Source organism: Platalea leucorodia (genome assembly GCF_965183815.1).
Source record: "Platalea leucorodia genome assembly, chromosome: 7".
Lineage (NCBI taxonomy): Eukaryota > Metazoa > Chordata > Aves > Pelecaniformes > Threskiornithidae > Platalea > Platalea leucorodia.
The window spans coordinates 6,714,929-6,730,144 of record NC_138829.1 but is presented as its reverse complement, the minus strand read 5'-3'; the positions used below and the strand labels follow the sequence as shown (position 1 = coordinate 6,730,144).

The 15,216-nt window shown below is 51.2% G+C and overlaps 1 protein-coding gene across 2 annotated transcripts in view; it reads right to left on the bottom strand.

Moving 5' to 3' along the window:
* DAAM1 (dishevelled associated activator of morphogenesis 1) overlaps positions 1-15,216 on the bottom strand; it is a gene marked incomplete at its 5' end in the record, with an annotated part of 59,329 nt that overhangs the window by 28,657 nt on the left and 15,456 nt on the right. For both annotated transcript variants that reach the window (XM_082316815.1, XM_082316814.1), the window contains 3 exons: positions 48-381; positions 2,235-2,329; positions 4,995-5,066. In XM_082316815.1, coding sequence (XP_082172941.1) covers positions 48-381; positions 2,235-2,329; positions 4,995-5,066 — 501 coding nt within the window. The remainder of the gene's footprint in view (positions 1-47; positions 382-2,234; positions 2,330-4,994; positions 5,067-15,216) is intronic.

The following is a 15,216-nucleotide window of genomic DNA, read 5'->3' as shown; positions in this document are numbered from 1 at the left end:
AGAACGCTGAATTCTGGGAGCCAAGAGGTGAGTTGAGACCCACCTACCTGAAAACGAGTCCGTTCGCTGGCATATTTCTGGTAATGCAGCATCGCCTCCAGTACCTTTTTGTGGCCCCCGGGAACCAGGCACACAGCGCCCATGATTTCCAGCACTGCCACCTTCGTCTTAATATTCTCCGTGCTCAGACTCTGAGCGATTACGTTAATACTCTCCGAATGGGCCAGGACATGAGCCCGGCCCAGGGAGTTGTTCATTAGTGCTTTTATACATCCAATGAGCGAGGTATGTATTCGAGACTCTGCCGTCTCATAGTCCATGCTTTTGAGAAAGTTCAGAATACATGACAAGCCATCCAGGTCGATGAACCGGGTTACAAACCTGCCAGAAAGAGGCTTTTTAGCTTTAAAACCAAATGCTGAAGGACCCTTTTAACCTCAAACAGGGCTGACTTGTCTGTTGTTGTAAACCCAGAATCTCCTTATCTATTTTTTCCTGGACTTTGGATAGCAGAAAGCCTGCAGGCTTAGAGCACAGGGACAAGGTTGCGAAAATCTTAGCAATTTAATCGGTGCCTGGTAGCATAGGCAACCAGGCATCATCTGCACAAGGTTGTCCAGAGCTAGGGTATTTGAAAGAGGACCAGCTAACCCAGCTGTCAGCACAAGCCCCAGGGTGGAGGTTAGGAGTTTGCAGCCACGCTGCTGCAAAACCTCCCCAGTCCCAACCTGAGTCTTAAATCCCACTCACTTGAGACCAGTTTTGCACAGGACTGGAAGAAACTCCCAAGCCCTGCTGTCACCTCATCATCCGCAGACACCCCAACACCAGCCGAGCCCATGATACCTGTCAGACTTTCTGCCTCCTGCTACCTCTCCTGCCTCACCACCCATATCCTTTGCCTCCCTTAGGCACATCTCACCAATTTTAAGGGATTTCTGATTTTTATGATGACTTATAACACCACTAAATAGAAAGCAGAGAGCAAACGCATGGCAGTGCCCCAGGCAGATTCACTAGAGCAGCCAGACATAACACTGCACACTGCTCATTTTAGGACCTCCCTGCCCAGTGCCATCCAGGCTGGGTGTATTCTGGTTTGGCAAAAGGCACAGGCTCAGAAAGAAAATGAGCCAAGAACATCCCAGCACTGGGATGATTTTAATTCGAAACAAGCCATGCTGATGCGCAGCAACAAAAGGGGTAATTGCAGGCTTGGGGAAAACTGATTTCTTTGCTTCAAAGCCTGCTCTTCTTCCAGCCAAAGTCAACAGGAAATTTGACGTTCAGTTCCCTGGGAGCAAAAGCAGGTCCAACAGGTAAAATTTTCTATAGAGCCTGCTGAATCCTTCTGACTTGCAGTGAGACAGACTCACAAACCACTTTTAAGGACTTTGCAAAGTTTCATGGCTGGGTACCAGCCCTGCTCCCAGGGCACTGTGGGGAGCCAGCACCCAAGAGGTCCACGTTTCACAGAAATTGGGTGCTCACCCTCGACCCTGGGAATTTCTTACCAAGTACCATCACCAGAACCATTGCAAAAGAGAAATGGAAGAGGGGAATGTGTTTGCAAGCAAGAGCAAATTTGTTTCTTCCATAACCAGAACAGGTCACGCATTTCTTAATGAAACATTTTCCCATCAGAAAATGTTGACCTGAGGCATCTTAAGGGTTTTGCAGATGTGTGCATGCGGACTCCAGAGAGACTGAATTTAGGAAAAACTACAGACATTCAGAAAGAGTCCCACCCTTTCTTTATCTTCCCCATCAAAACCTCCTAGCAACATTTTTTTTTGCATTTCATAAAAGCCTGAGGATTCATGTGATTTTATTCCTTTAGAAAGTGGAAGAGAAGTTGAAGTTGAAACAAAGGGCCTGGTCGACCAACAAAAATGGATTTTTTTTTTTTTAAAATTCAATCTGGAAGGAATTTTTACATTCTGTTCCAATGAGAACAAAAGCAAATTTGAAAAAAAAAGAAGTCGCCTGATTTGCCTGCACAGATGTGAAGGTCCTGGTGGCTCTCAGCCACTAAAAGAACTGAGGAAAAGGAACAAAATGACATGAGATGAATCGAAAAAAAGTAAGTGGTGTTCCACTGAAGTAAGTGAGTATTGTCTCCCTCATCCTGTGTAGCCCCCATTTATATTTCCATTTAACCCCCTGCTCCACCAGAGAACTCAAATCCAAAGCCATGACCGCAGCGATAAAGCCAGGAAACAGAAGGGAATTGCCTCATTGGTTTTGTCCGCAGTGCAGTCTTCAAACTTTCGATTGTTTTATTTCTCTCCTCCTCATCTTCTTTTTCCAAGGCAATCAGTGATCTTCTCTGCGAAAGAAGAAAGGCAGATGGGAGAGGGGAGGTTTCCCTGCAAAGCTCATGCCCGAGGAGTGGGAGCGCCTGCTGCCTCGCCATATCAAGCTGCAGGGATGGAGCTGGGACCCTAAACCGACTCTGGAAGTCTAAAAGGGCAGATCCTTATGGCAATCGCAGGACTCGGGAAAAGGGGCAGTTTGGAAAAACCCCTGTGGTCTGCAAGGAGATGGCCTGGGCTGGGGACAGCAGGGTGAACACGTCCCTTTAGGCTGAAGATGCTGCCTGCAAGCACCCAGACAACTCGCTAGCACATGTAACATTAACCTGCGAGTGTTTGGAGCATCACAAGTCAGCAACACGCAAACCCACACTGGCTTTGGAGCAGCGTTGCTGATGGCCTCGCATCTCCCCAGCCACTTGGGTTTTGTTTCAAAGCAGTGGGAAACAAACATTGGCCAGTGCTGAGCGAGGCTGCAGGAACCCAGTGCTCTCTTCCCCAAACCAGTCCTTATCCCCAGCAAGTCCTGGCAAGACACCAGGCTTCACTGCCCCAAGATGACTGGGACAGCTGGATCACCATCTTGAGAGGACACACTTAGCATTGTCCTGCATAATCATTAAGTTCCAGAATTAACGTCCTGCTGGTAGGAGTGGTGTCACCCCAAACTGCTGACCTGCAACTCATCCAGACAAGCCAATGTTGGAGAATGCTCACGACTGTCCCCCTGCAACCCACAGACTCAGAGCAGCGAGAGGGAAAGGCTGCGATTCAGGAGAGGAGCATCCCAACTCATGGGCTCGGAATGTAAATCCTGGCACATCCCCTACAGCCCATGACCCTCCCAGAAACACACTGTGTAAAAGAAAGAGGTAAATAAGCGCATCACAGTATCCCATAAGAAAGTGTCTGGCTGAACCCTGCTCAGAGATGCTGCAGGTGACATCTGGGTGACGTGAACCTTGATGCGTTTCCAGAGGACGATCCCAGGGCTGGGGGGCGCTGTGAGGATGCAGGGGGCTAAGCCAGTGCTAATGGGGGGTCCACAGCGGGAAGGTGTGAAATTGGGACAGGGAACAAGGAGAGGTCCTTTAGCCTCCCCTGGTACTCATGCATCCCAACAGGTACCCACGTGCCCCTGCAGAGGAGGCGGGGGGCTCAGGGGATGCCCTGCAACCTGGAGGGGATGGGATGCTGCAACCATGCTCAGGGTCAGCCAGGTGGGTCCTGCCAACCCTGTCACTCCCAGGCCTCCCAGTGCAACCCACCAGTGGGCATCTGGGTTAGGGACAGTGGCTATGTGCACTGGATGCCCTTGGCATCTCCTACATTGGATTTTGCTATCTGGCTGGCACTGGGGGCTGGGACCCTGATTCCTGCAGCTCTACCTGGGTAGCACGGCTGCCTGCAGCCCTAGGCATGCATGTGGTATGGTTTGCTCACCCCAACTCATGCAACCAAGGCCACAGCTAAAGCAACACCCCGGGTGCTTCCTGCACGATCCGACAGTGCTGGGCCCTCAGAGGTGTCAGAGTGAGCCCTGCCAGCACTGGCTGAGGCTAAGCCAAAGGAGAGAGACAGGGTCCCAGCAGATATAAAGAGCTGTGCTGACCCCCGCATGTAACCCAGCTCCTCTTTGGCAGTGTGTCAGGGAGATCAAAGCCACACTCCAGGTACCTGGCAGGCTTTGATCACAAGCTCTGCTCAGGCTCAGGGCTTCGTCCGGCTGGCCCCGGATGTCCCTGCCTTCCCGGAGGGGAGCAGCATGCTCCCTCCTGGCTCGCAGCCCCTGCTCGCCCCTCTGTCCCTGCTCCCCCACCCAGCCCTACCTTCCCTCTCACCATGTCTCTGTGACAGCAGGGCAAAGAGGGGCAAAAAAAAACCCAAAACAAACGCTTTTCTTTTTCATTTTCCATGCTGCTCCCACCCCTTAGTGCAGTGGCCATGAAACTCAGCACCTTCAGCCTCTGAAAGCAGGAGTGAGGATGGAGGGGCTCTGAACTGCACAGCCTTGCAGGAAATACAACTGTTTTCTACAGAAAACAGCACTATTTCTGTCTTGCCTGGCATGATGTCGACAAGAAAGTATTTCATAAAATTACACCTAAACATGCACGTCCCTCGTGGGACGGACAACCTGCAGCATTGTGTTTCACTGTGGCAGCCCAGCACAGAAGGATTTCTTGGGAGCAAGGTGGTAGCAGGCATCCATGAAAAAGCACAGGAGCTATCGGCTTCAAAGCAACCTCAGCAGCCTGGTGCCCCAGCAGCATTGCACAATTAAACGGGGTCTTTAAAAACCAGCTTGCTGGCTTTATACCCAAGGCTGCTGTTTGTCATCCATCTTGCAGCCTCCCAGCCTGGGGCAAGATGAAATGCCCTTCCTGCCATAGAGAACACCTCCATTTTCCAGCTGTATCTGTTGGTCTAATGGAGGATATCTTTAAATATTTACATCAGGGGTTTCTGAACTGCTGGGACAAATTGCAAGCTACTGCCAACTCCAAATTATTGAGAGGTCCGCAGACCCGAAAGGCTGAAAACAGCCAGGTCACAACTTTGTGGCTGCAACACTCGTCGCCCTCTCAGGTACGATGCTGGCTGTGCTGCAGATTGTAACCGCTGTGCTGCCGCCCCATACGGGGTCCACAAGTACCAAAGTGTTGGGGAAATACTTACAGCAGCCATTGAATTCAGCTGATCGATATAAAACTCCGGCCAGCTGGTGGCTCCTTTATTTTCTTCCTGGTCCTGGATGGAGGGTGGAAAAAGTGAAACAAAGACAGCAGATTAGTAGAAACAGCATTGACATCCCCTGCCCTTCATGACCAACCACCTCTGAAGCGCCCTTGAGCTCTTGCATTACTTTATATCAAATTAAGCTCGACTTTCTACATTCTGAGCTCACCACTGACAGCTCCAGCTATGGGAACATTACCTGATTTATTGAACTAGCATATTTTATATACAATCTATGTTAAACCATCTGCCTGTGACCAAAACTCTGCCCCAATGATACTTTTTCAGTCTTGTGGTTATCAGCTTCAGAGAAAACACACTGAAATTTTACATCCAGATTTCTCTTGTACCGACTCTACAGTGCCCTTGAAGTTTGGCTGCACAGCCTTGATGAATGTGCTCTGAGGGGAAAAAAAAGTCCCTTACAAGTAATGAAGAGTGAATAAATGTGACACGAACTAGGCTCCACTCTTGGAGCAGGACTATGACTTACCAACATCCTAAGAGAGACTCCAGACACAACAGACAACTCCTCTGGGGGCTTCGTTAGTTGTTAGGAGGGAACATGCACTTGGCAATGTCCCCTGTTAAAGGATGTCACCCCTGGGCCCATGATCTATGACACTGAATGATGCAGAGCCTCATTGGGTCATCCTGGACTACAGTGCCCTGCATCTGGTGGGACTCACAAGGGGCTTTCAGGTTCTACCATGTTCTTGTAGGACATGACTGAAGGACCTCTGAGCCCAGCTCAGATAAATAACACTGCATGTCCCCACGGACGCGTGGAGCAAGTAGGCAGATTTTGAGGGAATACTTCAAAATCAAACCTTTTCCCCACTGTATTTTCCTAAAAACTTATATCAAAAGAAGAAAGAGGATTCACAGCAGAAATGCCACACAGGTCTAGGCTGGAGTTAACCGATACTATGCAAATCCCAGACAACTTCCCTCGGTAACCATCTTCAGTTCACAGCCCGACTTGCTGCACGGCTCTGCCCTCTCCTTAACTTTAAGAGATGTTTGCAAATGTCATCCTACACCGCAATTGCCTGTGACGGTGTGAGCTGGACGACCTACTCTTCTGCCCCCATGTCTGTGCATGCAGACAACTACCGATCCTCTGGCTGATTTCAGCAAGCCCAAGGAGCAGAGTCCCAAATATTTACTGCGGTTCAAGAGGCATGTGTGGGAAATGTTTGTGCATCCAAACTTCCCCAGCTGCAGCTTGCCAAGATGAGAACACACGGAGTCAGCGATAGGTGATTTGGACAGGACTCAGTTCCCCCATGGGCAGTGCAGCCCATCCCTGCAGACCTGACCCTTCGCTGTGCCTGGATCCGGGATGGGGACAAAAGAAGTTTGAGAACAACAAGGGACCTGGCAACCCCTGCCCTCTGCCTTAATACTTCTGGTTGTTCTCCCCTCCTCCTGCCAAGAACCGAGGTTTTAAATGAAATACTTGATTCACCTGCCCTCCACATTTCATTTTTTTTAAGCAAGAGGGAATCAGCAGAGAGCAAGATTTTTTCTGAGATGTTAGAAAAACAACAAAAAAATCTGTCCTACCCATGCTAGTGCCAAACCTAATAAACCTGAAGGAGGTCCCACCGCCTGCCTCTGCATGGATGGAGGACCATTCATAGTCATGCTCTGACAACTAGTTTTTGCCAGCAACAAATAAAACCGTTCCCATACTGTCCAAATAGTGCTTAAAATAAGAGAAATGCTCATTTGCTGGCTGAGTGTGCAACACCCAGCCTGATGGGGAGAGACAGGGATGCCTTTGGTCTTTTCACACCAGGAAAAATGGTATGCGCTGGCTTCTCTCTGCTTTCCCCTCTCCCGAAAACTTGCCTCGGGCAAAGGCAAGAGGACAGAGGGGCAGAGACCTCTTGCCATCCACTGGCAAACGGGCTCAGTGAAGCAATCCTCTCCAAATAACCCAGGGACCGTCCGGCTGCCCATTCTGCCACATTTCTGGCCACATCTGGGACCACGTACAGGGACTGTCACCAGCCAGCATCAAGTCTGGCCACCTGAAGCTATGGCCAGGGGGAGGTTTCCACTGTGGTGGGGGAAACCCAATGCCTTTCTCAAGGGGCTGGGAAAAGGACACCCATTTGCAGCTGTCTGGTGGGCCAGAGCTTCCCACCGCCAGATTAGGCAGAAAAGCACCTGCCGTGCCTGCAGGAATCCTGGCAGCCGGCACGTCCACTGACACACAGCTTGCTGAAAGACATCCAGGTTGTCAGGAAGATGCTCAGGAGCACAGAGAAAGTGTCAGGGGGCTTGAGAAACAGAGGTGTAATTTATATTTATGAGTCAAACGGGAAGGCACAAATTATACCACCACCTCTCGCAGAGCTGAAGGAAGATCTTCTGCTTCTCCTGAGCGGGGTGGGAAAAGTAAACCATCATATTTTGCAAAGCATTTTGTCACCCTAGGGAAACACACATTATTTCTGCAACCTGTGGGTCAGAGCTGTCAGTTTAACCCCGGTGGGACCACCAGCCCCCAGGAGCAAGGTGGGAGCAGGATATGGGGGAACTGCCCATGGCCAGCCACCAATGGGGATGTGAGGTCAGGCTGCACCCGATGGCAGGTTCAACCCGCAGAGCATCGCTTGCATTATTTTCCTGCAATCAAAGGGCAGTTTCTTGGTGCTAGCCCTATTCAGTGCTGCCCACCTGTCCTGCTGGATGATCCCATGGTCTCTCAGTGGTGCCAAGTACCCGGGTTGAGGCTCAGGCCACCTTCCTGCTCAGTAACGATCCTGTCTGACCCAGGCAGCCAGGTCTTTCTGGTTTCTCAGCTCACATTGTACACCTTCCTAAAGGACACTCCCATCAGCTTCTGTGTGCAAAAGTACACCCCTCCCTGGTGCATACAGCCCTACACAGCACACCGTCTATATGCACCAGAAACAGGAGAGAGCATGTACATGTGGTGGAGGCACTAAAGAAGAAGGGAGGGATGCTGGGGAGCTGCAAGCCCCGTGCATGTCTGCAACCCACCCCTCCGAGCCATCCTACGCTCTGCCGCGGGAAGGCTCTGCACAAACCCTGCAAAGCCTGCGGGCAAAGATTGTGATTTTCCCAGCTTTCCTGCCCTGCTTTAAAGGCTGGCATGCAAACGGTGCCCTGGGGGATGGTGGAGCCATGGCACCCACATGTGCCTTGAACATGGTCCAAAAAGGGACCAGCTCCTGTCATCTCCTGGAGATGTCATTGGAGGTCCTCCCCACCACCCCAGGGTACTGTCAGCACCTCTTGTAAGGAGCATCCCCCTCCCACCAGTGGTCCCAGCAGCGACACCAGCTGGGAAGGGTGCTGAGGTCCCATCACTGCACAGCAACAAGAGATGATGGGCTGTACCCAGCCGTAAGATTTGGGCAGGGAGCAAGACCCGTGCCGAGGAATGGGGTGGGAAGGCAGCGGGGCCGGCTCATCCCATATCCCAGGGCCTTTCCACATGGTGCAAACACCTGCGAGGCAGGCAGGGATCCGGACCTGCTGCTCGTTTAAGGCTGAAAGGAAGCGGTGGAGCAAAAAAATAAAGGTCTCCAGGGGAGCAGAGGGGAGGCTGAACAACAAAATTGGCTAAACTGCTCATTTATAATTAACGTGCTGCATTATAAATATTTCCCTTTGCTCGGCTCCCTCGGGCTATTGCATTTCCTCCCTGAAACCCCCAATTTAGAGAAAGCTCTCAATTAAGTGCAGCAGAACCTCATTAATTCAGATGAGCAGCCGAGCAGGCTCGTCCAAAAGCAGCTTCCCAGGCAAAGGGGGACTGCACAATAAAGCAGGCAAAGATCAGGGCATGGGCTTCCCTCGGCTCACTGCAGGACGTTGCTCAGTGGTAATTACTGCGGCTAATGGTCTACGGCACACTGGTAAGCGTCCTTTAGCACATTGGGTGGTAAAGAAATCTCCCAATAAAGCGATGAGCCCAGAGGGAAGTGACTCACAAGCCTTTGCTCGGAGCCAGGAGGAGGGAGAAACCTCTCTGGGCATCATGGTTTGAAAGGGTGAATTTTGTAAGATGGTTTCCCAGCACCCAGGGTGGATTTTGGGGATGTGAGTTTTGCAGCCTGCCTTCAACAAGGGATGCCCAGATGCAGAGCTGAGTACCGCCAACATCAGCTCTCCAGGATGCTCCGTCATATCCTCCCCAGCTGGCACTGGGGAAATGAACATCTCCCAATTCCTTCTTCACTGGGCTGCGTTTAGGTCTTTCTTTGCTGTGTCTGCTCTCAAGAAACACAGAAGTGAGGGCTGATCCAAACCCTGCTGACAGCCCAGTGCTGTGCTGCAGCTTACTATGAGCTGTTCTTTTAGAGGCAGGCTGATGGCTGTAATTGCACAGTGCAGGGACGGGTATCCCTTCTCATCTGTAACATTAGCATCAACATCCCTCGTTGTCCTCCAGGAAGTGGCCCTGACGTGCCACCACACACATGCTCTGCTGCAAAAATTAGGAAACGCCAAAGTTGTGCAGCCAAGGGCAATCTTCCGTGCCCCCCTTCGTTCCCACCTGCTCGCCCCAACACCCACTTCTTCCTTCCATGGACCTGGCAAAAATACAAATCACATCAGCTGTGGCCCTGGCATCGCTGTGCCCTCTCCTCCCTCGCCCCTTTGCCCCCACGCTCCATGCGTCGGGCTGATGGATGCTGCCGCTCGGCTGCTCCGCACCACGGTGCCAGTGGCGCAGGGGTGTCATGGCGTGAACCTGATGAACAAGCTCCATCCTCTCTGTCGGTGCCGGGTGCCGCGGGGAAAGCAGTGCCCAGTCAAGGTGCCTCATTAGCGGGAGCTTTTCCAAGCAAAGGTCACCGATCTGCCAGCTCCAGCCATCCCTTTGCTCTTCCTGGGGAGATTTCATGCTCCCCAGCCCTGCCACGTCTTGGTTACAAGCCTGACAGTTCCACAGCCCATGTGCCTCCCCCTCGGGGTGTCGGCAGCTCCCACAGCCAGAAGTGCCCTTGGTCTTCCCAGTGACCCTCCTCGGGACACCGGGCAGCAGCACAGAGGAGGTGGTGGCTCAGCCGGTGGTGGCTCAGCCAGCGGTGGCACGAAAGCAATTCGCAGGCTTGTCTCGGCCATGTTTGGGCACCATTATTTACACCTGGAAGGTGCATCTCGATGAGCTCCTGCCCCTCTGACCTGCAGGAATGCAGCCGCTGGGAGCAATGCACCCTCCTTCCTGTGCCCGCAACCTGTGGTGGTGGTGATGGATCTGGAGCTGCTCCAGATAACTGAGCCCCAGAGGGCGGCTGGCCGGGTTCCCCAACTGCCTGATGTCCAACACACCAGGTTAGATCTTTCAAGGTGAAAGCAAGTCAGAAGGAAAGGGCTGGCTTGTAGCAGCCAGCTCCAAGCAAACCCCGGAGAGCCCTTCAGTGACAACGCTCATAACTTTGATGGTTTGCCTCCCTCTTGACACTACACTACCTGCAAGGCTGGTCTGCCCCAGGGAAACTTCACACCAGGAAAGTCACAGCAAAGGGTTAAAAAAAAAAATCCTTTTCAGTCAGCACCTGCTGCAAAAACAGAAGCAACCCCCTTCATTGTTACGCATCCTCCTGATTGCATTTTTATTTTGCACAGTGTTCCCCGCTCCTCCTTGCTGCTCCGTAATGGTGGAACAAGGGAAAGCTGGGGGCAGCTGGCAGCCCACCGTGTTTTGGCAACCCCCCCTCCCTGCCTGCCGCGGATGATCCACCTGGATGCTGTTTGCAAGGTCAAAAACGCAGCAGACAGTGGCGTGGATGGATTTTAAAGCTAACGGGTCTGCAGCCTGCATGGGAAGTTTAAATCCAGCCCAGCTCCACCGACACGGCCGAGCCTTTGCCAGGCATGCGGTGGCGGAGGTTCTGGCCCTCCATAGCCCTCCAGGTCTTCCTCGTCCCTCCAGCTGCTCGGCTCCCCCCAGGCATCCCTGCAACAAAAACTAAATGATGCAACTAAAGCTGTTTCTCCTCGCTTCGCCACAGGCTCTCGGAGTGATGGCAAGAAGGGCCGTAATTTCATCGGCTTCTCCCTGAGTTAGGATCTTGGGGTCCGAAGCGTCCCATCCCAGACCACTCTGGTTTTCTGTATGCTAACACTTCCTATACCCTCTGCTCTACAAATACACACGTGCCCTTGTACACTTTTCCCAGGGTTTAAAAATTATGCTCCTCATAAGCAAATATAGCATGACCAGATGCCTTTCGTAGTCAGCTGGTTCATTGTTTGAAAAGCTTTACTATAAAATCCAAAAAGATTGCTAACAGATGCATTTTTTGGCTGGAGAGGGAGAAAAACCTCGCTTAAACAAAAGTGTGTTGTGATTGGAACTAAAAAGGGAATTATCTTTAAAGACAAAAACTATAAACATTTCCTATTGAAAAACACCCCCAGCCATGCAAACATACCGTTTCTCTCGCTCAGCCCGAGAAAATGACACCCGAGATGATATTTCAACCTGCTGCTGCAATAACCACAGGTATATCTGGATGCTGAGAGGCCATGAAACGTTTCTCATTGATCCCAGGTGACCCAGGAGCACGACAAAACACCGAGCTATTTTTTCCTCCTTCCCTTGCATGCCATCTTTGTCAGCTTTTGCTCTTAGTTCTGCTACTGCAGCTTTTTGCTTGATGTTTTTCTAAAATAATTGATGTTTTTTAAATGAAGGAAATAGATGGAAACACAAGCCCTATGAATGAGCCGCAGGACTGATCTACAAGTGGAAGAGCGAGCTGGAAAGCGAAGCTCTCTGGAGAGAGCGGGTGGAAGGCGCAGTTAGAGAGGAAAGAGGCCGTCTGGCTGGGAAAAATAGTGTTACTGGAGAGCCATCACTCATTTCCCTATTTATCACATATTTTCCCATTCTCCCCTGCAAACACACCATCACTGCCTTCTTCTAATGCAAAGGGATCCTGGTTTTATATCCGATGTCTGAGGAAATGTTAGATGTAAGCTTTGCTTGCCGGGGACAGCTTAACACTGCCGAGAGCTACACACCCAGCGTTAGCAATGCCAATGGGTTTTGAACACGAGCTTAAAGAGTGCAGCATTGCTTGGCATCCCTGTAGGTCATTTTCCCCCTATCCTGGCTTTACAGATGCTCAGAGAGCTCAGCTGAATCGAAAGGGAGGAGGGCAGAGTCAGACCCTGCATTTGCCTGAGCTGGTTTTCACTACCAAGCCCTTCCACCTTTTTATTTATGCTGCACTTCTGCCTGAACACCCTTTATCCACCCATATTTTGAGGCTCATAAAAATTCCCCGGTGAGCTGCTTTAATAGCTTGACATTACGTACACCAGCTGGCAGAAGCCAAACCTCCTATAATTAAGAGGTGCTGCAGAATAAGCGCAAAGTGTTAATTATTAACTCCCTTTGGAGTGTGGCCTCCTGAGAAAGGCCATCCTGAGTCACCATCTTCCACTGAAGCAAACCCGCAGCCAAGGAAACGGTAAAGCTGGAATCCCTCCTGCTTCCTCCCTGTGCTTCCGAGCAATATCCTCTCCTGGAGAGCGGGGCCAGCAGGGAGTGAAATATTTTGGGATGAGGTCTGAAACACGTCATCATCCAGAAATACCACTTCTAAAAGCAGATTTCATCCTGCTGTTAAGGCATCTCCACCTTCGCATTTCCCTGCTTTATTACAGCCGTAGAAGGGGCTGACGACTTCAAAGAAGGTCTCTCTAATAATCTTTAAATCTCTCTCCTGACCCAAGTGCTTGCACGGCTGCTGGATTTAATGCAGACTTCGGTTCCCCTTTGGGTCTCTGCCAACGGACTCACCAGCCCGCATCACGAAATGCTTTTTATCCCTCTGCTCCCACCCAGAGCATCCCAGGGTGATGCAGGTAGGATGGAACCATGGGGAGTTCAACTAGTGCATCCCCCTGCTCCGAGCAGGCTCAGGGCTGGGATCAGACCCGGCGTCTCCATGGATGGAGAATCAGTGAGGACAAAACCTCCGCCCTGCCAAGCCGGTACTGTGGGCTGGGATAAAAACAGCTGCTTGCAGGGCAGAGAAACCAGGATATGGAGCTGCAGGGCAGGGGGAAATATTCCAGGGAAGGAAATATGATGGTTTTCCCTTATTTCCTCTCGATGAGCACTGCCAAGGCCAGGTGCTGCCAAGTCCCTTGCCAGGACAACCCAGCACAACAATGGCTCATTTTGGTCACCTTTTACCAAAACTTACCTATTATGGGAATATATAAAACGTGCAACAACTGGGATATACTCTGCAGACAGGAGTATGACAGGCGATGCCAATGGCAAAGCAGAAGTGCCAGAGATGGCACACGGCAGCAGGGAACGTGCTGAAAGGACAAATATTCAGATGCTTTCAGTGCTGCACACACCTTTGATGTTGATGGAGGCAGGGGAATGCCCTGGCTGCCCGGGCTATGGCCACAGCGTGAGATATTTTGGAGCCCGGCAAAGCAGATTTTCAAGGAAACTTCCCAGGAGAAGGCTGGGCAGCGTTTCCGTCCTGCCTCACGCTGCTCTTTCGAGGGGGAGCTTGTTGCAACTGGTCTCAAACTGGACTTTCAGACTCAAAGTCTGACTGAAGTCTTCTGACTCCTCAGCAGCTTGCTTCCAGCAGGAGCCAAAATTGGCAGCGGAGGAAAGAGCAAAAACTGTTCAGGGGACAATTTTGGATCCTTGGTAAGTCAGGCAGCTGCCTGTGACTGATGTCCACCTTTGCCAGCCCCCTGGGACCCACCAGGCAAAACTGGGTGTTACCAGCATCTCAAGTGATGACTTGCTATTAAACACAGGCAGGCCAAAGGGTTTGGGTGTGTCCTGGACTTCCCAAATCACTGCCACTCAGCCTGCAGCCGAGGCAGGGAGGTAGGACCCCTGCCCTGACTCCAGCTCTACTGCCCCGGCCAAAACCCAGCCATTGCTCTCAGCTGGAGAAGCCCAGCCCCTCTCCTTGATGCCAGGCTACCCTGTAGGTGATTTGTCCTCATAAAAACATAGGTACATGAGTGAGATTTACCACAAGCCACTGGGATAGCCACCGATGTTTCTGCTGCCTACCAGTCCTCATCACATAGAAGCAGGACTGCCTAGAGCCTCTGTGCATAGAGACATGTTCTCCAGCCCATGTGATTCCTGGCTTCCTCCACTGCTGAAGCCTCCGTCGATACAGTCTTGCTCATTTTTAATTAAAAAGCAGGAGAAAAATTCATCTCCATCAGCACATCTCCTTCAGAGCAAGGGACTCCTGTACATCAGGAGTAGGGAAGAAGCGCCTGAGAGTGGCCAGAGGAAGGAGGAGCAGGGCAGAGTGGCAGCCAGGATCTGGCCGTGGATGGGCGCCTGCTCCGAGGACCTCTGAGGATGCTGTGGTGCGCTTCTGTGGCTCCTTCCTTCAACACCCCCCAGGAGCAGAGAGTTTCTCAGCATGGTTTTTAAAAAAACTGTGAGCGCAAGGAGGTGCTGGAATAGGAAAGAGGGACCATCAGCCCCATCTAAACCCTTCCTTGGGAGATTAGATAGCACGTAATCTCCACTCGCAATAATAATTACATGGCTTTGCTTGATTTAAATCTCCGTTGTCTCCCCTTATCCAGATACACTGGAGCACAGCTCCACTTATCCGACAGGCAACGATGAGCGAGCATCTCCTGCCCATTTTCTTGTTGATTCAGACCAGTGCCTGTAATTTGTTAACATCTCTTCCCCCCTCCGATTTAAATCTCGGGCATGGCAGGCCTCTGTCTAACAATAATACAGGGATTTCAGGGGTATTTATGAGAGGCTTAAAACTTAATCCTACATGAGCAAGGTAAGCCTGTTCTTGGCCTAAAATGTGGCTGGAAAATCTGGTGCCGTTGCTACAGCAGGAGAAAAGAGGCATTAATGGCAGCAATTGCCTTTCAAGTGTGGCCAGGCGACTGCCAGCACTGCCGAGCCAACTCCTGCAGCCAGGTTAGGGGACGCAGTGGTGAATTTGGGAACTGAATCACAGAATCATAGAATGATTTGGGTTGGAAGGGACCTTTAAAGGTCATCTAGTCCAACCCCCCTGTGATGGGCAGGGACATCTTCAGCCTCTGGGGTGGGGCATCTACCACCTCTCTGGGCAACCTGGTCCAGTGTTTCACCACCCTCATTGCAAAAAATTTCTTCCTCATATCT